This window comes from Epargyreus clarus, unplaced genomic scaffold (assembly GCF_041222505.1).
Source record: "Epargyreus clarus isolate Ecla_fem2 unplaced genomic scaffold, WU_Ecla_fem_2.2 ptg000022l, whole genome shotgun sequence".
Lineage (NCBI taxonomy): Eukaryota > Metazoa > Arthropoda > Insecta > Lepidoptera > Hesperiidae > Epargyreus > Epargyreus clarus.
The window spans coordinates 2,823,580-2,846,180 of NW_027332229.1; the positions used below are offsets into that span (position 1 = coordinate 2,823,580).

The 22,601-nt window shown below is 37.4% G+C and overlaps 1 protein-coding gene across 1 annotated transcript in view; it reads right to left on the reverse strand.

The window, feature by feature from the left end:
* LOC140751218 (uncharacterized) overlaps nt 1-21,305 on the reverse strand; it is a 76,960-nt gene extending 55,655 nt beyond the window's left edge. The window contains exons 1-3 of the mRNA XM_073085081.1: nt 21,291-21,305; nt 18,951-19,049; nt 18,246-18,424 (exon numbers count right to left, since the gene is read on the reverse strand). Coding sequence (XP_072941182.1) covers nt 18,246-18,424; nt 18,951-19,049; nt 21,291-21,305 — 293 coding nt within the window. The remainder of the gene's footprint in view (nt 1-18,245; nt 18,425-18,950; nt 19,050-21,290) is intronic.
* Nucleotides 21,306-22,601: the final 1,296 nt, after the last annotated feature.

Here is a 22,601-nt window from a genome sequence, read left to right on the forward strand (position 1 = left end):
GTAACAACAGATATAAGCTAGAATGCATTCTTAAACCCTTCATAGGGACGGCCTAAGTGATGAGATGCGAGGGAAAGCCCTTGTTCTACTATGAGCGAGAATATTGCGCTGTTTGAGGGTTTATATCCTCAACGAGAGATCTTCTTATGAATATCTTGAAGAGGGAAGGAATAGGCCATAGTCCGCCGCGCTGGCCAAACACCTTTGAGAATTATTTTTTACTCTCAGGCATGTTAGCTTTTCTCACGAATTTCTCTGTGGTCTCGGAACAGCTTTCTTCTTCTTTTTCTTTTGTTTACGAGGGGGAAGCCTTCAAAATTCCCTATGCCGTGGGAGCGACACGGCGTTATGTGGGATTCTTACCGCAATAAAATCCCCCCGGTGGCCGTTTTCGGCACTGCGTTGAGGACTCCCGGGATCTCCAGGGAACGCATCCAGAGCCCTCTAAGCGTGTTGCCCCATTGGGCTCTGCCCAGGTGAACATAAGCTCGCCACATCCTCTGGTGTGTACAACAGCTTGCCTTCACATGCCGCAGTCGCTGGCCAGGCGGTTCGAGCTCCCACTCTTGCCGCCCACAACCCCGGAAGCCCCCTTATAGTCCCCTCTTACGACAGGTAGGGGATACCGTAGCCCTATTTTGGTCCCGGAACCACAGGGACAATAAGGAGGAATATAGGTAATCTTATCTGGGCTTGATTTCACATGTCCTTGGGCGCCCATAGCCACTTACTACCAAGTGGCATGCTCGTCTGCTACTTTTTTCTATACTATAAAAATACACTTGATCTTTTTGACATTGACCGACGAGGGTGCTAGTGTCACAACAAATAATCGTTTGAAACAGATGTATAAATGTCATCTAGTACTTTGGGTTTTGTGACGTCACAACTAAAGCTCTATCTGCACTTTTTATTTAACACTGATATCTGTGACGTCACAACGAATACTTCCTCGCTATCGCTTTACGATGAAACAAGCGCCTTAGACCGGATGCACACTTATGGAGATTTGACAAAAGCGCTGCATTTTAACTTTGAAGTGTGTAATATAGAAGTGAAACGACCCGTACAATGCACTAGAACGGTTCCGGGTTCGATTCTCAGGTAGGTGACGTAAATACTTCTATTTACGTCACCTACCTGCAATGTTAGGTATACATTTAATATTGCAATATTAACAAGTCACGGACAATATAACGCGTGCTTAAAGGTAAAAGGTCCTATAGCTAAGGGTTAATAGGGATTTATGCTGAAAGGGCACATAAAAATTTTTTTTTTTGCCATTCGGTTTGAAATTATCTGAAACGTAAAAAATTTTTACGTTTGTTATAGGCCCTTTTACCTTTAAGCACGCGATAATTTTATAAACAGTCATTTATATAGATTATACTACTGTTAAATTCTAAAGTGTGCAATAAAGTGTATTCTATTCTATTATACAAACAATTAATATTAAAAAGGTTTCTTAGTAAAATATGTAAATTCCACATCCTCAGCATTCCCTACACGTCACAACTGAGTGGCAATTAATCACGCGATTCGGTGCCACCAGAACAGGTGGGACCGGTTCCCGCGACCCCGGTCGCAAGCGGTGCATGCATGCATAATACCGCACTTTTTGATTTTTATTTTGTGACGTCACAACTTAAAGTTTGTTCAAAAATTTCGCAAGCGGTGCATGCATGCACAATACCGCACTTTTTGATTTTGATGTTTGTGACGTCACAACTTAGTATGTGTCAAATTTCGCAAGCGGTGCATGCATGCTTAATAGCGCACTTTTTGATTTTGATTTTGTGACGTCACAACTTAAAGCCTGTGTAATATTTCGCAAGCGGTGCATGCATGCATAATAGCGCACTTTTTGATTTTGATTTTGTGACGTCACAACTTAGTATGTGTAATATTTCGCAAGCGGTGCATGCATGCACAATACCGCAATTTTTGATTTTGATGTTTGTGACGTCACAACTTAGTATGTATAAAATTTTGCAAGCGGTGCATGCATGCACAATACCGCACTTTTTGATTTTGATTTTGTGACGTCACAACTTAAATGGCATGTAAAATTGCGATCAAGTTTGATTTTTGTGACGTCACAACTAATACTTTATTTAAAATTTCATCTTGTACTTTGGGTTTTGTGACGTCACAACTAAAGCTCTATCTTCACTTTATCACCACCGCCACACTTAATTATCACTTAATTCATTCATTCATGATCATCAACCCATTACTGACCCACTGCTGGGCACGGGTCTCCTCTCAGAATGAGAAGGATTAGGCCATAGTCCACCGCGCTGGCCAAGTGCGTATTGGTAGACTTCACATACCTTTGAAAAGCTTTGCAAGATATTTTAAGTTTCCTTACGAAGTTTTCCTTCACCGTATAAGAACTGGTTCTAGCAGCTTAAAACCTTTGCATACTCATTTACTGGAAGCATAAACGCAAAATTCGCAATATTGCACAATATAATTGACCGTTTGCGGCCTTTAAAATAGAGCTAAATAAAAATATGGTCTAGCTGAAAACATGTTATATTAATATACTCTGCAATAATAATTCTTAAAATAAATTAATTTCTTCTTTGCAAATATAAAAGCAGTGATAGCCTAGTGGTAAAAACTCGGTTTTTCTATTTAGGGGTGTGAAGTTTGAATTAGGCACCAAATCTGATTGTTCAAAGTTATGTTATATTAAGTTATATTATGTTAAGTTAGAAATTAATTATCACTTGATTAAACGGTGAAGGGCACGTCGCAAGGAAATCTACATAACTGATCTTTAAAAAAGTTCTCAAAGGTATGTGAAGTCTACAAATACGCACTTGGCCAGCGCGGCGGACTATGGCCTAATCCTTCTCATTCTGAGAGGAGACCCGTGCCCAGAAGGACAGTAGGTATTCAAACGAAATTATCATTTCGGTATTTACAACGCATTTAATAATATTACTGTCAACGTTGATACTAAATAATGAGGAAATATAATAAAGTTCAAGGAAGGAAAATAATTTTATTCTCACTTGAGTATACACTTATTTAAAACAAACAGGATAAAACTACAATTTGCCTCAAAAAAGGTAGAGTCGCTTTTTAACCGACTTCCTAAAGAGAGGATAGCTATTCGACGCGTACATTTTGAAGTGTATCTTTTAGTGGCGTTGTGCACTTTTGTGATGGGTAAAAATGTTAAACTCGCGCTAGGATCACGTGTTAGTTCTAGTTCCTAGTTCAGGAAAGTTTTATTTCCTCCTTAAAACAGTAAAATATTCATCATACACAGTTGAAAATTCTTAATTTTTCGTCTATCCATTGTATAAATCTAACTGAAATTGACAAAATTTGCATAAAAAAAAAATCCTGCAAAAAAGTAAAAGTATGGTTAAAATAACATTGTTTTAAGAGATGGTAGTAACACCCCTGATATAAAATTCGTGAGACGGCAAAGCAAACTGCAAAAGTAAAGTTGTCATCCGATGTCAGCATAGAAAAATATATGGTGATCGAAATAAAACAATGGAATAGAAAATAATGGGTGTCATCTAAATTTTTTATCCTTACTAATATTATAAATCCGAAAGTAACTCTGTCTGTCTGTCTGTCTGGTTGTCTCTTCTTCACGCCTAAACCACTGAACCGATTTTAATGAAATGTTGAACAAAGATAGTCTGAGACCCGAGAACGGACATAGGGTAGTTTTTATCCCGGAAAGCCCACGGGAACTAGGGATGGCGATCTAAGATCTATTAATAAGAGAATCGATCTTTTGTACCAAAAAAATCGATTGTTTTAATCGATATTAGTAAGGATTGAATCGTAAACTATGCATTTGATCAAGTGATGATCTTTAGCAAAGTTGTTGTGCATGAGCCCACGAAGGTTCCAGAGTTGGTACGACCAATTTTCGCCAGATGGTGCCACTTTCGTTGCAATGAAGGTCCGAATTTTCAGTTTTATGTATGTTAGTATGTCATATTATCTTCTTTTAAACGGGGGCGAAGCCGCACCACTAGTTTATTATAGATTTCGAAAGTTCTTCTGCCGACACTCCCGGAGTGCAACCCATTGATTTTTGTTTTGACTTATTTAATCGTAAGGATGTGACGTACATTTGAAGGTGGTAGAACCGTCTGCGGTTCGACTCCGGGAGCACCACAATCACACCTATCTGCCTCATAACAGCAGTGTTAAGCGCTGCCGTGTTCTGGTTTGAAGGGTGTGGTAAGGGAGACATACTTTTTGAGCCGTTCCAGCTTAGTGTTCAGGGGTAGTGGCATACCGACCTCAGGTAGGAAATTTGCTTCACCATTACGCAAATAGAAAATAATGTCTAACGTGCATAATTACGAAAATATGTAGCCTAGGAATAGACTAGTTACGCGCTAAGAGGACTCCGGTTGCGTTCCTTTGGAGATCCCGGAGCCCTCTACGCAGCGCCGAGGACGGCCACCGGGGGGGTTTTAGTGCGGTAAGAATCCCACATAAACCTGCGTAGCTCCCACGGCACCGGGTACCTTTTGAAGGTTTCCCCCCAAAAAAAAAAGGAATAGACTAGTTAGTAAAATAGTTAATTGTACCAGGCGTTTCTTTTCTTAACGATTAACCATCGTAGAGTCAACTTACCCTGATGATGCTCCGTTTTGGAGCGAAACACGTGTTGGTGGTGGTATGTATGGTGGTGTATATTTTTAATTTTTGCATCTGCACGCATCCTTTGTGTAAGGGAGGTACATACTGCATGGTTTAAAATATATACCATCATACATATTTGTAGCGGATTGTTGCGAAGTAGATTTTAATCTTAACTTAATAGTTAGTAAAAATATAGAGTCACAGACATATCTTAAAAAATCAATGATTTGGAATTGAACCCTGGACTTCTAATTAATAAAATTCACGTACATAACTTCCAAACATTACCTGGGACTCGAACCCCATAATCTTTATGAAAAAGCCTAAAAGTCAGAAATCTTCAACCCTGCGTAGCTACAATATTCAGAAAAGGGCTGCACCCTTACGTCAGTTTCGCACACTATTGTGTTTGCGCAGTGACTGTGATATGGGGCGTATCTTTACGTGTGTTTAAAATATAGGAGCAGACGAGTATGCTCCACCTGGTGGTAAGTGGCTACTGCCGTATAGATCAGTAATCAACCCCAGATAGGATAAGATATTTCTTTTTTTTATAATATAGGAGTAGCAGACGAGCATGCTCCACCTGATGGTAAGTGGCTACTGCCGCCCATGGACACCTGTAATCAACCCCAGATAGGATTAGATATTTCTTTTTTTTATAATATAGGAGCAGCAGACGAGCATGCTCCACCTGATGGTAAGTGGCTACTGCCGCCCATGGACATCTGTAATCAACCCCAGGTATGATATTCCTTTTTTTATAATATAGGAGTAGCAGACGAACATGCTCCACCTGATGGTAAGTGGCTACTGCCGCCCATGGACATCTGTAATGAACCCCAGGTATGATATTCCTTTTTTTATAATATAGGAGTAGCAGACGAGCATGCTCCACCTGATGGTAAGTGGCTACTGCCGCCCATGGACATCTGTAATCAACCCCAGGTATGATATTCCTTTTTTTATAATATAGGAGTAGCAGACGAACATGCTCCACCTGATGGTAAGTGGCTACTGCCGTATCAGTGAGACAGAATAAGATATTCTTACCTGAGGTCGACCACAGATGCGCCGCTACCCCTGAGGACTAAGCTGGAACACTTCGGATAACGTCTCCCTTACCACACTTCAAACCAGAACACAGCAGCACTACACTGCTGTTATAACAGAAATAGGTGTGGCGGTGGTGCCACCGAAGTCGAACAGAGTTCTACCAACTTTCTTTAAAATAATAAATTGAACTTTTTCCCGCATTCTTAATATATTAACGTACTTATATAGCCATCTGTTTACGTAATTAGGTACATAATTATATGTTTTTAGGGTTCCGTACCCAAAGGGTAAAAATGGAACCCTATTACTAAGCCTCCGCTGTCTGTCCGTCTGTCACAGGGCTCTATCTCTGGAACCGTAATAGATAGACATTTAAACTTTAACATTGTGTATTGTTATGGTCACTGTAACAATAAAAACTAAAAATAAATGTTCTAAAATGTCACATATTTTTTGTTTGTTAATCATAAATATATTATAAACATTATAATATAATAATTACGAAATAGTTGACATAAAGTGGGTGAATATTAAAATTTCTTAAGTTACGTAATATTTTCGACCTCAACGCTAAGTATGATTTTATTCAAAGGACAATGCCCATGAAAGTATGGACCGCCGTCCAGAGTTGCATCAAATTGAAACTTGTTGTGGACGATGTATAATTAAGCAAATACTACCTCCAATAATTATTTTTTAAACCAGCACCCGGGTTCTGAAGTTATTTACCGAAATGTTACATAACCTCAAAATCGAAAATATCCGACAATAGATTGATGGTCGGTTTTAACTGATAGTAGGTACCTATAATGTAGTTCAATTGACATATTTCATTTACTTTAAAAGGTAGTAGGTAAACAAAATCTAAAATAATCCTAAAAACCTAAAATAATGAATTCCGAGTATAAAATACCGCCATTTTAATTTTTAAGAACAACAATCAACATTTCGTCTTATTTTATCTTAAATGGAATCCCCTGTTCAAAGAAACTATTCTGATCGACAAAATATGTAAAAAAATCAAAAAATAATTTTAATATTACTTTCATTTTGACGCATGAGAAAAATCAGTACCAAGAATGGGCATTCTTCTTTCTAGACGTTATAGAACAATAGAGCCTAATTAAAAGACATTATTACATAAGCGAAAGCGAAATCTTATATATAAAATTTTCGTGTCACAATGTTAGTTACGTTACTCCTCCGAAACGGCTTTACCGATTTTCACCAAATTTTATATACATATTCAGTAGGTCTGAGAATCGGCTACTATCTATTTTTCATACCCCTAAGTGATAAGGGTTGTTCATCCTTAACATCGTTTTATTTATATGGCAACACAACGTTTGCCAGGTCAGCTAGTATTATATAAGTAACTATTTTTAATACGCTTTTATTAGCTTCAGACGTATGTATGTTGGTATGTTAGTATGTAACGGAATCTTTGAACATGATTTTAACCCCCTTCAAAACGTCGGATTAACTTGAAATTTGGCATACTTATTAAGGACCGATGACAATTCAATATTTTAAACATTCTGACCCGTTATCCTTACTAGGATAATCAGGATCAGCGATTTTTGTTTTCCTGAGACCCGGAAGGTCTGCGTTAAGACCAATAAAGGAATCTACCAGGCGCGCCGATCACCTAAACTAACCTAACCTGACCTGACCTGACCTGACCTGACCTGACCTGACCTGACCTGACCTGACCTGACCTGACCTGACCTCAACTTCGACGCGTCCGTTGTTAATAGCATCATGAAGCGGTGTCTCATCATCCTTATTCATTCAGCACTTCAACATCTGCACCTTCCTTTAACAAGATTTCCACTATTTCATTGTTCCCATTGCTTGCTGCCAAATGTAAAGGCATATATGATTTCAGCTCATCGTCATAGTCACAACTTATATTATTAACCCGAGCTGTAAAATTAATTAAACTACTAACAGTTTTAAAATCTCTGCAGGCAGCAGCAACACAAAGAGAAGAAATTCTAGAATTATTTTTGATATTAACATCATCATGCTGTAATATTAAATTGATGATTGGTCGACGTCCTTTTGAAATGGCTAGATGTAAAGCAGTTGACCGTTTTTCTCTTGAGTATTGCCATCAGCGCCTGTTTTTAAAAGATGCTCTGTCATCCTTTTTCCGTGATTACTTTTATCCAAGATAGAGGACCTGGGATATGGTATAAATTATGAAAGAAAGCAGTTAGCATTGGCAATTCGGATGTCATTCAACAACTCCTCTGGGATTTTCACGTTAACAATAAAAATAAACACCAATGTAAAACACCACTTCATACAGCTGTGTTAAACAATGACCCAATATTCATTTTTGCACTGCTAAGCAAAGGTGCTGATGCTGATTCGAAAGATAAACTTGATAATACGCTACGTAATAATCGTTAAAATAATCGCTAAAATAATCACTAAAAAATGAAAAATAAATAATAGTTAAAAAAAACTAAAAAATACGCTTTTATAAAAAATTCGACCAAAAAATGAAAAATAAATAATAGTTTAAAAAAACTAAAAAAATACACTTTTTATAGAAAATCCAACTAAAAAATAGAAAATATTTTTTTTTAAATTTGAATTAAGAATAGTGTAAATAAGATAAAAATATTTTTTATTGTAAAAAAAGCGTGGGGTGCATGGTGTCAATAGTTATAAATATTTTATTGATAGATATTGTAGAAGTATTATCATTTTGATAATATCTTAAAAAGCACCCCACGCTTTTTTTACAATAAAAAATATTTTTATCTTATTTACACTATTCTTAATTCAAATTTAAAAAAAAATATTTTCTATTTTTTAGTTGGATTTTCTATAAAAAGTGTATTTTTTTAGTTTTTTTAAACTATTATTTATTATAATATCGAAATAGCAAACGAGTATACAGTCCATCTGATGGTGGCTACTCACGCTCAGACATCTATAATCAATCCCAGATAAGATTAGCTTCCTACCTGAGGTCGGCCATAGTATTGCTGCCCCTGAGGATTAATATTAAGGAGTTCCTCCTCGAAAAAGTATGTCTTACCACACCCTTCAAACCAGAACACAGCAGCGCTTTAACACTACTGTTATAACAGAAATAGGTGTGGCAGTGGTGCCGCCAGAGTCGAACCACAGAGTTCTACCTTAGTTTCCTTTTTATTAGCTTGTCCTGTATGTATGTATGTTACTGAATCTTTGAACTCGATTTTTACCCACTTTGAACGGTCCGATTGATTGAAAATTGAATTTGAATTGATTTGAACAATTATCAAGAACCGATGACAATACACGATTTTAATAATTTTATCCCATTCTTCTCATCAGGATCGTCAGGAATTAGGATTAACGATTTTCCGTGTGCGATTTTAGCGTGGTTTTTAGTTTTTAAACTATGTATAATTATTAAAGTATAATTAGTTTCACGTTTAATACTGAATAAATGCTTTAATTAAACTGCTTTAATTATAAAAAGAACGTTAATTTAGAAGAGAGCTCCGTTTTGTTCCATATTCACTGAAGACTCGCCTTTTGAGTGATTCTGAAAGAGTGCAACTGTACTTATGTAGGGCTGTCAGGTGTGGGTTGTGTAATGCGTTGCCCACTGATGGGCAGGGGATCTTAGCCCACAGTAGGGCACAGCTTAGGGATGTGATGACATTTCGAAATTTAAATCCAAATTTCAATGGTATTGATTTAAAAATATCGATATTTTTAACGACATTGAATTACTATCGGTAGCCGGTATGTCATATCGAAAAAATAGAAATATCGATTGCAAAAAAATTATGTTTTTTATATATAAGTTGACGGACAAAAGTTCAAAATTAATAATCTTTGAAATATGTCGGCGAAAAGCACGTCATATGTAATTATTGCAAAAATCTTGAATTATACATAATATCGGTTGAAACTTTTGATATTATCGATATTTGAGGATCGATATATCGATTAGGTCGCATCCCTTGTCTATGGCCGATATAACAAACACTCAATTAAAAGTTAATAATAGGGGTCCTCGTATATAAAATAAATCAATTTTACACGCTTTTTATTAGCTTCACCTGTATGTTTGTTTGTATGTTTGTAACCGACTTCTTTGGGCGCGATTTTGACCCACTTTAAACGGCCAGATTTCGTTCAAACTTTGTAGATTTATTTCACAATTATACTATTTACTCTTCCTTAATTGATTCCTAGATTCATTTAGATTTTCTACTTTTTAGTTAATTTTATCATAAAAGCGTGTTTTTTAGTTTTTTGAACTATATTTTATTTAACCATCAATACAATATATCGTAACATAATAGAGTTTTAAGAACATTTTCTTATCTTGCTACTGAATTTCATACCAGTTAACCTAAGCTATAGCTGTTTTTTTTCAAATACTAAAACAAATAAAAAAAACAATGTGAGCCGTCACGGGACGCCTGGCAGATGTGAAACATCGACATTATTTCGTAAAAGTTATATGCAGAAAAGAACATATTGTGATAGGAACTAAATATGTCATAATGATAAAATAAATACGATTTTTGCGCATGGCGACGCGACGCCACACCGTACACACTACTGCATATAGACTGTATATATATACCATCGTATAGCGTGGCGACGCGTGGCGATACGCCACGGCATGCGTCGCCACGCCAGAAATCGGTTTTACGTGCGGCTATAGATGTTTCACATCAAAAAATCGCCAAGTACGAGTCAAACTCGCACATGGAGACTTCCGTACCACCAAATGTTCATTATTTTTTACTTATTTTTATTCATTTTATTATTTTAAACAATACTTAGTTATATGAGACAACAATAGATGGCGTTGGGGTGATGCTGAATGATACGTAAACAACTTAAAATAACTATATTAAAATATGTTTTATGGTTCTTATTTGTTTTTATTATAATACCCTGTGACAGACGAACAGACAGCGAAGTCTTAGTAATAGGATTCCATTTTTTTTAAGGTGGTAGAACCCTTTGTGGTTCGACTCCGGCGGCACCACCGCCACATCTATTTCTGCCTTATAATAGCAGCGTTAAGCGCTGCTGTGTTCTGTTTTGAAGGGTGTGGTAAGGGAGACAGACTTTTCCGAGGCGTTCCTGCTTAGTCCTTAGGGGTAGCGGCGCATCTGTGGCCGACCTCAGGTAGGAATATCTAATCCTATCTAGGGTTGATTACAGATGTCCATGGGCGGCCGTAGCCACTTACCAGCAGGTGGACTGCATGCTCGTCTGCTACTCCTATATTATAAAAAAAAACCCCTGTGACAGACGGACAGACAGCGAAGTTTTAGTAATAGGGTTCCATTTTTACCATTGGGGTACGGAACCCTAAAAATCTGGTGGTACGGAACCCTACATGTGCGAGTTCGACTCGTGCTGTATCAATTATTTACGCACTCCTATGATATGGTATCGTTTGAGAAAACATAAAAAATAAAAACGCTTCATTTCGAAACTTTTTTCGTTTTAATATAAATTTATTATTTTAGGCCTACCAACCCTATGTGCAAGGCCCTTTACATCCCAGAATGAGCGAGCTAAACAAATGCATACAACACTTTATCTCTTGTTGAAGTACACTCAAATTCTAATATTACTGTTTAATCCCACGGCTGGGCGTGGACCTATAAGGTTTTTTTTTATATTTATTATCTTCATCAACCCATTACTGTCCCACTGCTGGGCACGGATCTTCTCTCAGAGTAAGAAGGATCAGGCCATAGTCCACCGCGCTGGCCAAGTGCGTATTGGTAGACTTCACATACTTTCGAGATTTCTTTTTTTTTTATAAATCTCTCGGGTATGCAGGTTTCCTCACGGTTTTCCTTCACTGTTTAGCAAGTGATAATTAATTTCTAATGCGCACATAACTTTGAAAAATCAGAGGTGCCTGGGATTGGAACCTCGGGCCCCTCGATCGAGAGGCCGAGTTTCTTAACCACTAGGCTATCACTGTTACTATATTTATACCTAACGATAAGGCAGACGGGTTACCTGGTGGAAAGCAGTCACCGTCGCCTATGGTCATTTGCAACATCAGAGGAGTCGCCAATGCATCGCCGGCTTCGGAGGAAAACTCTTTTTGCAACCCTCTTCAAAAGCCCCATAGCGCTCAGGTACCACCGTCACACTATTTCAAGCGTGAAGCAGTTCTGCGTTTCGGTTGAAGGGTGATTGATGACTGACTTTTGAAGGTGGTAGAACTCTGTGGTTCGGCTCCGGCGGCACCACCGCCACACCCATTTCTTTTATAACAGCAGTGTTAAGCGCTGCTGTGTTCTGGTTTAAAGTGTGGTAAGAGGACATACTTATCCGAGGCGTTCCAGTTTAGTCCTCAAGGGTAGCAGCGCATCTGTGGCCGACCTCAGGTAGGAATATCTAATCCTATCTGGGGTTAACTAAAGATGTCCACGGGCGGCAGTAGCCAATTACCATCAGGTGGACTGCATGGTCGTCTGCTACTCCTATATTATAAAAAAAATGATTTTTTTGTATTTTCTATCTACGTTGTCAGCGGTTCAAAAGAAGATAAAACATATAATTACAGTAAAAGTGTAGCAAATATACTCAATAGTATTTATAATATTAGGCATAGATTAGTAAAGATACTTTGCCGCCTTGAAATTGAATGAAGCCACAAATGGCTTATTATCGTAAGTTCTTTTTTTGAATTCTTGACAAATAAAAACATTTTTAGAGCAAATTTACGAATATATAACTAATACTGCGTAATTTACATGAATTTACATAATAAATAAATAATTATTTCAAATATTTTAGGGATATTTTAGCACGGAGACGTGGCAAAACTTTTTTACGCAAGTATTTAAATTCTCAAAACTGGGCACATTTTCTAGTTAGGAGTGAGTAATCTTTACTAATCTATGTTCATAGGTAAGTATAGATATCTCCTTGTAATTGAAGAAAGTCACAAATGGCAAAATGGCTGAGTGGTGTAATTTATGCGGAATAATGCCGACATGCGCAGTAAAGTGGTGCAAAAATAACACGAAATCGAAGAAAAAGTACGAAGAAATATTGTTTCATTCGAAAATGCTCTAAAAACTACATTTTTTAATATTTTTCAAACACGAAAATAGATGTCAGCTAATAATGAATATGCTCAAAAACTACTGGACCGATTTTAAAAATTCTTTCACCATTCGAAAGCAACATTATCCACGAGTAAATGAGGCTATATATTATATGAAATATATTTGATAAATAGATTTTGAGGCGGTACATTTTTGCCGGGTCAGCTAGTAATGAATATGCTCAAAAACTACTGGACCGATTTTAAAAATTCTTTCACCATTCGAAAGCTACATTATCCACGAGTAAAATCTACATTTTTTTAATATTTTTCAAACACGAAAATAGATGTCAGCTAATAATGAATATGCTCAAAAACTACTGGACCGATTTTAAAAATTCTTTCACCATTCGAAAGCTACATTATCCACGAGTAAAATCTACATTTTTTTAATATTTTTCAAACACGAAAATAGATGTCAGCTAATAATGAATATGCTCAAAAACTACTGGACCGATTTTAAAAATTCTTTCACCATTCGAAAGCAACATTATCCACGAGTAACATAGGCTATATTTTATATGAAATATATTTGATAAATAGATTTTGAGGCGGTACAAAGTTTGCCGGGTCAGCTAGTATTAAAGAAACCGCGCAAAACAAATCCATTATCAACATTTCTTAACAGATGTCGCTAGTTGCAACGCGGCGTCGCGCGTTATTTTTGGCGCGAAGTATTATGCAATTGTTTTTATACGGTGCAAAGATCGAAGTGTATTGATACACGCTTCCGTTTTTAGTTCCATCACATCTATATTTAGTTTCTAATTTCCCTCGATTTTAGTCATATCACCTTTATATTTTGGTTATATTTTTCCCTGCTTTTCACAAAATAAGAACTTGGAATGCAAATAGTATAGCCATAGATTAGTAAAGATACTTCGCCGCCTTGAAATTGAATGAATCCACAAACGGGTTATTAGTAAGTTCTTTTTTTGAATTCTTGACAAATAAAAACATTTTTAGAGAAATTTTACGAATAATTAACTAATACTGCGTAATTTACATAATAAATAAATAATTATTTCAAATATTTTAGCACGGAGACGTGGCAGAACCTTTTCTACGCAACTATTTCTATTCTCAAAACTGGGTGCATTTGCTTGTTAGGAGTGAGTAATCTTTACTAATCTATGCTATTTATGCGGCAATTTTACAAAATAAGCATTAAATATATTACTATAATTTGTAAGAATACTCAAAGAAATTCAAAATTGAGATTACAAAAACGCTTAACACTGCTGTTATTGGCTACATAACCAAATCAAATTCTTATATTGAATTTTGTAGGTGGTAGAACCTTATGGTTCGACTCTGGCACCACCGCCACACCTATTTCTGGTATAACAGCAGTGTCAAGCGCTGCTGTGGTCTGGTTTGAAGTGTGGTAAGAGAGACATACTTTTCCGAGGCGTTCCAGCTTAGTCCTCAGGGGTAGCAACACCGTGGCCGACCTCAGGTAGGACCCTAATCTTATCTGGGTTTATTACAGATGTCCATACGGCATTGGCTACTTCATCAGCTGGACTGCATACCTATTTGTTTACTACGTATTACGTCTATATTATAATAATTAGCCAAATGCGAGTCAAAAGCACATAGAGGGTCCCGTACCACGAAATTTTCATTTATTTTTTGAACGAAGTTCCTTATCTATACGCTGGGTAAGGGGGCTAGGCGAGCGTCACGAAAAATCCTCACGACACTTTTGCTATAGACCGTAGCGCTCGGAGAGTGGGCAGGCCGAGTATAGGATTCGACTTATGTGTGACATCTCAGACATTTTTTTACATTCAGTATTTGGCATCATAGCAACTATCGAAGTAATTGCATTGTGAAAATTTGACCTGCCTACCTATACCGTTCAAAAAAGGGTTTGTTATACCTATGGCGACCCCCATTTATACGGTTGAGTATAAATTTGTTTAAATAAAGTTTTATTTTTCGTATTTGTTGAAGCGGTGACCGTTATACATACTCTTTAAAAATCGGCCAAATTTTGATTCCTATCTGTTACGGTAAAGAGATAGAGCCCTGTGACAACCAGTCAGACGGACAGACAGCGGAGGCGTCGTATTAGGTTCCGACTTTTTTTTAATTTAACTTAACGATATGGCAGACGGGCTACCTGGTGGAAAGCAGTCACCGCCGCCTATGGTCATTTGCAACACCAGAGGAGTCGCCAATGCATCGCCGGCGTAGAAGGAGAGTTCTTTACACCTTGTAGAGCCCCATGTCATAGTGCTCAGGTACCTCAGGAACGTTTCCACATGAGTCATCAGTCTCTCGAAATAAAAAGTTATTATTATTATTTTGCTTTTTCCGATTTTTTCTTTGAGTACGGAACCCTAAAAACTAGATATATTAATGACAAGAATTCAGTTTCCACTTGGCAACTGAGTGTAAAAGTCAGGAACTATTTTAAGATGATCACAGATAGATACAATAGCTGTTACAATGTTGCATACATTGACTATATACAAACATTTACTAATGGGTCATTAACATATTATCTTATATATAAAATTCTCGTGTCACAATGTTAGTTACCGTACTCCTCCGAAACGGCTTTACCGATTTTCACCAAATATATGCATATTCATGTCTGAGAATCGACTATCTATTTTTCATACCCCTAAGTGATAAGGGTTGTTCACCCTTAACATTTTTTTTTTATATGGAAACACAATTGCCGGGTCAGCTAGTAACTTATAAGTGGTGTACGGGATGTTCGCCCATTGACATATGTGATCAATTCCAGCTGAGATTAGTATTAGGATTCCTTCTTGAAGTCGGCCACGTTGCGCCGCTACTCCTGAGGACTAACCTGGAACGCCTCGGAAAAGTATGTCCCTTACCACACCCTTCAAACCAGAACACAGCAGCGCTTAACTCTGCTGTTAATAGGCAAAGATAGGTGTGGCGGTGGTGCCGCAGCGCCTTCGACTATGTATGTGTGCACCAATCTTTTATTATCTCCGGTAGCTGAGACGAGACAAGATGTCGTCTCAGTTATTTCTGTCACAAATCTCTCTACAATTAGATTCGATTTGTTCAATTGTAAATGTAACGTGTATTTATAAACTAGCGAGCTTAATTAAAAAATAATTAACTGATTTCGAACAATCCGTGTTCCAGGGATTTCGGCCTAAATTTTGAACTTATTGTACGATGGTTTTTGGTCAATTAATCATTTATCGCGCTGGCCAAATGCGTATTGGTAGACTTCACACACCTTTTGACATTTTTTCAAAAACTTTCATGCGCGTAAGTTTTCACGATGTTTTCCTTCACCATTCAATCAAGTGATAATTAATTGGAGCTAATGCTTTATTAATTATATGTAAAAATAATGGCATTTAAAAAAAAGGGAAAAAGAGAAAAAAAAATTAAAATTAAAAAAGACCAACCCACTGAGTTTCTTACCGGATCTTCTCAGTAGATGTGGCGTTCCAATCCGGTAGTAGTATAAGAAAATATTGTAACTGACAATTTGTAAGTGCCGCCGTTGGCCTATATAAAATAAATATATTTCATTTTATAATTTCTAATACGCACATAACTGAAAAATCAGAGGTGATACTGAGGTGAGGTGAGTCTGAGATTTGTATCTTGGAATCCTCGATCAAGAGACCGAGTTTCTTAACCACTATGCTATCACTGTTCTATACAATACCTACATGTAAATTGTAATTCTTGTCCGAATTTTCAAACTAGAATTCTCAAAAATTGTCACTTACAGACTAAACATTCGTGTACAGTTTTTGGATCTGTAGCCAGATGTGATCTGAATATGGGATTAGCCGGCAAAGACAGATATTGTGGGCTGAATTATAATAAGATACATTTCGAGAAAAATATCTGAGACAATATTTATTTATAACTAGCTGACCCGGCAAACTTTGTACCGCCTCAAAATCTATTTATCAAATATATTTCATATAAAATATAGCCTATGTTACTCGTGGATAATGTAGCTTTCGAATGGTGAAACAATTTTTAAAATCGGTCCAGTAGTTTTTGAGCCTATTCATTTCAACCAAATAAACAAAGTTTTCCTCTTTATAATATTAGTGTAGATATACGAGTAGTAAACCTAGCACAGGTTTTACCCGAAATTTTATCTAAATGTAGTCTTTAATTGCAAAATAGTAAATAAACTCTATTCTTTTCTACTTTAGAGTCTATTGGTAATAATATTTTTTAATCAATTTTCGCAAATTTTGATAAACATTGCCTATAAGTCGACAAATTTTGTATATAGGCAAAAATTGTTTAAAGCTGATTATTAATTTATAATGTTATACGTTATTATATATACGTTATTAAAGCTATTTTTCGTGATTCGACTCCGGCATCACCGTCACACCTATTCACCCTAATAATAACTGTCCGAGACGTTCCAGCTTAGTCCTCAGGGGTAGTGGCGCATCTGTGGCCGACCTCAGGTAGGAATATCTAATCCTATCTGGGGTTGATTACAGATGTCCATGGGCGGCAGTAGCCACTTACCATCAGGTAGACTGCATGCTCGTCTGCTACTCCTATATTAAATAAAAAAAATAAAAAAATGTGAGGTTTTTAACCACAGACCTGAAATCTGTTGGAATGTCAATATAGCTTTTACAATTTTTATAGTAATTACAATTCTGTACAACTTTATACCCGTTTAAATATATCCATTGCTTCACCATGGCGTAACATTACCTTGTTTACGGACAGACGTACAAACTGCCGACAGATATATACCGGACACGGTTACAGAATTGAAATGATCCGAGATTGTAACATCCGTTCAATGGTTTTGAAAACTTTTTAATACTATAAAAGTAGAAAGTTGATTATAGAGTCAGTAATTATTCGTTTTAAATAATACGGGGCCCCTGTGCGGATGAAAATTTGGGGCCCCATTGAAACGTAATACTTAAAAAAAATGCCGACATTACGATCTTATATCCTATATAAATAATACATTATAACGTCATAATTTACAATTAAATATTTTAAAAAAATAACGAAGAAGTGTGTGTGTGTGTGGCTGTTTTAGTGTCTCTCTGTGTGAGCGCATGTGTGTTAGTGTCCGGGCGCGTGAGTGTGTTGCGTGTGCATGTGTGTATGTGCCTGTGGGTGTGCCTATGTGTGTCTGAGCGTGTGGATGTGAACGAGCGTGCGTGGGTGTGTGTGTATGCGCGGGTCTCTTTCTCTCTCTGTGTGTGTGTATGCGCGAGTCTGTGTGTGTGTGTGTGTGTATGCGCGAGTCTGTGTGTGTGTATGTATGACCGCGTTCGTGTTAATATGTGTCCGTCTGTTTGTGTTTGCGCGTGTTTATGTGTATGCTTTTATGCGTCTGTGTGTATGTGTGTGTGTGTGTGCGTCTGTGTGTGTATGTGCGCAAAAATGACTTAGTCCTAGTTCTACGAAAATTACATAACACATTCAAACTCACCCATTAACCCCGACAAACGTCTCCTTCGCAGTGACTCCGTTAAAATGCACGCGGTTCTCAACCTCACCGTCCACAAGAAAGTCTTTCACCACAAAGTTAACTTCGCCGAAATGGCGCCTCAAATACCGGATATCACTCAGAGTACTGGCAACACTTTGTTTATGTCGTAATGTTACGTTCTTCCAAGATATTGATCGGTGTGTGTGCTTGCGTGTGTGTGTGCGTGTGTGTGTATGATCACGTTCGTGTTTGTGCGTGTTCGTCTGTTTGTGTGTTTGCTTGTGTGTGTTTGTGCTTGCATGTGTCTCTCTCTCTCTCTGTGTGTGTTTCAGCGAGTCAAAGTATGTGTGTATGTGTGTTTGAGTGCGCGTGTGTGTGTATGCTTGCGTGCATGTGTATGTGTGTGCGCAAAAATTACTTAGTAGTAGTTCTATGAAAATTACAAAACAAACTTACCCATTAACCCCGACAAACGTCTCCTTCGCAGTGACTCCGTTAAAATGCACGCGATTCTCAATCTCACCGTCCACAAGAAAGTCTTTCACCACAAAGTTAACTTCGCCGAAATGGCGCCTCAAATACCGGATATCACTGAGAGTACTGGCAACACTTTGTTTATGTCGTAACCTGTGTTCCAAATTTGAACTGTTCGTTCCTAATTCAAAGTCTAGGTAATCATCATGGCATGTGGAAGTCCCTAGCAACAGTAGCAGAAGGATGTGTGTACGCAGCATCTTCTTCCAACATATGACTCGAGTTGGCGATTTTTTCTTCGTTTTCGGCGATTTCAGCTCCATTTTTGATCTGAAATGAAAATAAATTAGTTAATAGGGCTATTTGATTAAAAATTAGTTATTTTCCGCAACTTTGTGCTAGCCATAACATAATATAAAACTAAAATTTAACTCCTCTTTAACACGCTTTTATTAGCTTGACCTGTATGTATGTAACGGAATCTTTGAACTCGATTTTTACCCACTTTAAACGGCCCGATTAATTAAAAAAATTTAACAATTATCAAGAACCGATGACAATACACGATTTAAATAATTTTATCCCATTCACCTCATCAAGGTCGTCAGGAATCAGGATTAAACTATTTTCCTTGTGCGATTTTAGTGTGGTTTTAATTTTTAAACTTTATTAGTCTTTTTTACGGCAAGTACTTGACACGTTTAATGTTTATAGAAAAAAGCTGAGGCACTTAAAGCGGTAAAACTTTATAACCCCTTAGAAGTAATTTAAATAAATAAAATAGGTAACCCCCCGGTGGCCATCCTCAGCGCTGCGTAGAGGACTCCGGGATCTCCAAAGGAACGCAACCGGAGTCCTCTTAGCGCATTGCCCCGTCGGGCTCCGCCCAGGTGAGCTTATCGCTCACCGTTCCGTCTGGTGCGTACGACGGTATGCGACCACACATACCGCCGTCCTTCCCGTGGCCGTTGGCCGGGCGGTTCGAGCTCCCACTCTTGGCACCCACGACCCCAGAAGCTCCCTTTTGGTCGCCTCTTACGACAGGCAGGGGATACCGTAGCCCTATTCTAGTCCCGATACTACAGGGACAATATTTATCTATACCTAGGACAAAAACCTATGTCTTTTTCTGAATCCCTGACAACGTGTCCACAAAATTTGATGACAATCGGTTATGTAGTTAAGGCGTGAAAGTGTAACAAACAAACTCACTTTAGCATTAATAATGTTAGTTAGGATATACTGATCTCTGAGAAGTTAAAACCCTCTGTAAATTTACTACGCTAAAATAAAAAGATAGAAAACTTTAGAAGTGGTAGTAGTATGCGGGTTAGTCTGAACCCAAGTTCAGACAGACCAACATTTCTAAAATAAATACAGCTGATTTCCAGACCAGTGTAGAATCTTTACACTGCTTTGGATTTAAGGAAAAGAAAATTGCTTGTATAATAAATGTTAGCCAATTTTTGCTTATTAAAGTTCGAAATATAACTATTGCTTGGAAAATGTCAAATAATCAATGTTAGCCAATTTTTGCCTATTTATGTTTTATACTTGACGACAATTGCTGCCTTGCTAAATTATCAAATTTCCAACTTACAACATAAGCGCTGCTGTGTTCTGGTTTGAAGGGTGTGGTAAGGGAGACAGACTTTTCCGAGGCTTTCCAGATCAATCCAGAAGTAGCGGCGCATATACCAACCTCAGGTAGTAATCTAATCTTATCTAGGGTTGATCACAGTTAACCACCGTAAGATAGATGCATACTAGTCTGTTTTCTTTGATAATACCGTCAGGTGGACTGCGTGCTCGTCTGTTATTCCTATATCATAAAATACGTCTTTTCTTTCAGAAGTCGATTAAAAGACATAGAAACTCAAAACTATTTGCAATTCGAAATAATATAGGCATGTAATAAAATATTCATTGCACAGTATTGCTGTTTAGGCTATCTTATTTCTAGATCGAGCAAATAACTTTAGTACAGGGCTGCTAAATTTAAACATCTATTTTAATTGCGCTCAACTTATATTGTTTCTCTAACCGGTTATAAGTGGAGCTTGTGAAGGGAATATAAAATACTCTATTCGTAAAGGGGCCCACGCCCAGGGCCCCAAATTCAGGGGCCCCGGATAGGCGAAAATATTGGCTTTCACCACACTAAAGAATTACGTTCAACTTTTGATAATTGAAATGCTTTTCTGTTAAATTCTTTGTAATGGGGCCTCGAATTTTGTGTATTCTAATTTTAAGAACTCACGATCTTAAAAATGATTCGCCAAGTACGAGTCGAACTCGCACATGGAGGCTTCCGTACCACCAAATGTTCATTATTTTATTCTTATTTTTATTCATTTCACAATTTTAACAATACTTAGTTATATGACACAACAATAGATGGCGTTGGGGTGATGATGAATGATACGTAAATTTTCAATAACACCTAGGTATTTTGTCCCAACGCCATTTTTAGTATTTGTTGTTATAGCGGCCACCGTAATGCATCCCCTGTAAAAAAATCAAGTGTCTATCTATTATGGTTCCGGAGATATAGCCCTGTGACAGACGGACCGACAGCGAAGTCATAGTAATAGGGTTCCGTTTTTACCCTTTGGGTACGGAACCCTAATTACACGTCTCATATAGGTACCTTTATTTTTTTCTGCAAATCTTGCAATATTTCTATCTTGACCATTAGGTAGGTATCTATCGGTTTTGTACAAAATCACTCATTATTTTGAACGATGATAGAACACTGTTCGACTCTCGCGACACCACCGCCACACCTATTTCTGATTTGTTCTGCTTGTTATTTTAAGGTGTGGTAAGGGAGGCATACTTTTCTGCGACATTGCAGCAGGTGTATTGGCGCTTTTGTGGCCGACCTCAGATGGGAATCAATTCAAATCTGAAGTTAATTACAGGCCATTACTGGCGGTAATACCCACTTACCAGGTGGACTGCATGCTAGCCTGCTACTCCTATATTACAAAGCATTTTTCCCAAACGTCCGAAAAGTTTTTGATGTGAAACATCTATAGCCGCACGTAAAACCGATTTCTGGCGTGGCGACGCATGCCGTGGCGACGCGTCGCGACGCTATACGATGGTATATATATATAGTCTATATGCAGTAGTGTGTATGATGTGGCGACGCGTCGCCATGCGCAATCGACTGTGCGATTCTCTTCCTGATTAAACGAATTAAGTAGTCACGATTTGAAATAAATTCCTAAATTTTTGTATTTAATGAAAATAAATGTTTATTCAATAAATAGTCATCGTTATCTGGAAAAAAAACGTAATATTTTATTTTATCATTATGATATATTTAGTTCCTATCACAATATGTTCTTTTCTGCATATTACTTTTACAAAATAATGTCGATGTTTCACATCTGCCAGGCGTCCCGTGACGGCTCACATTTTTTTTTTATAATATAGGAGTAGCAGACGAGCGTACAGTCCACCTGATGGTAAGTGGCTAAAGTATAGTGGTAGTTTCCTTCAAAAATCTCTTAAATTGTTTACACATTTTGTCACAGATAAAACATCTCTTATCTAGTCTAGAAAAAGATTGGTGCATTTACGTAACTTTATGATAACGTGATCTAATTAAGGAGAATAAATATAATCGTAATGTTTCCAATGTTAAAATACTATCACATAAGAAGTAATGCGAGTAGAATAAATTCCGCCACACATTCGATCGACATTTTGCAAATATATTTTTTGTTATAATAAAGGAGTAGCAGACGAGCATACAGTCCACCTGATGGTAAGTTGCTACTGCCGCCCATGGCCATGTAATCAACCTCAGATAGGATTAGATATTCCTACCTGAGGTCGGTCACAGATGCGCCGCTACCTCTGAGGACTAAG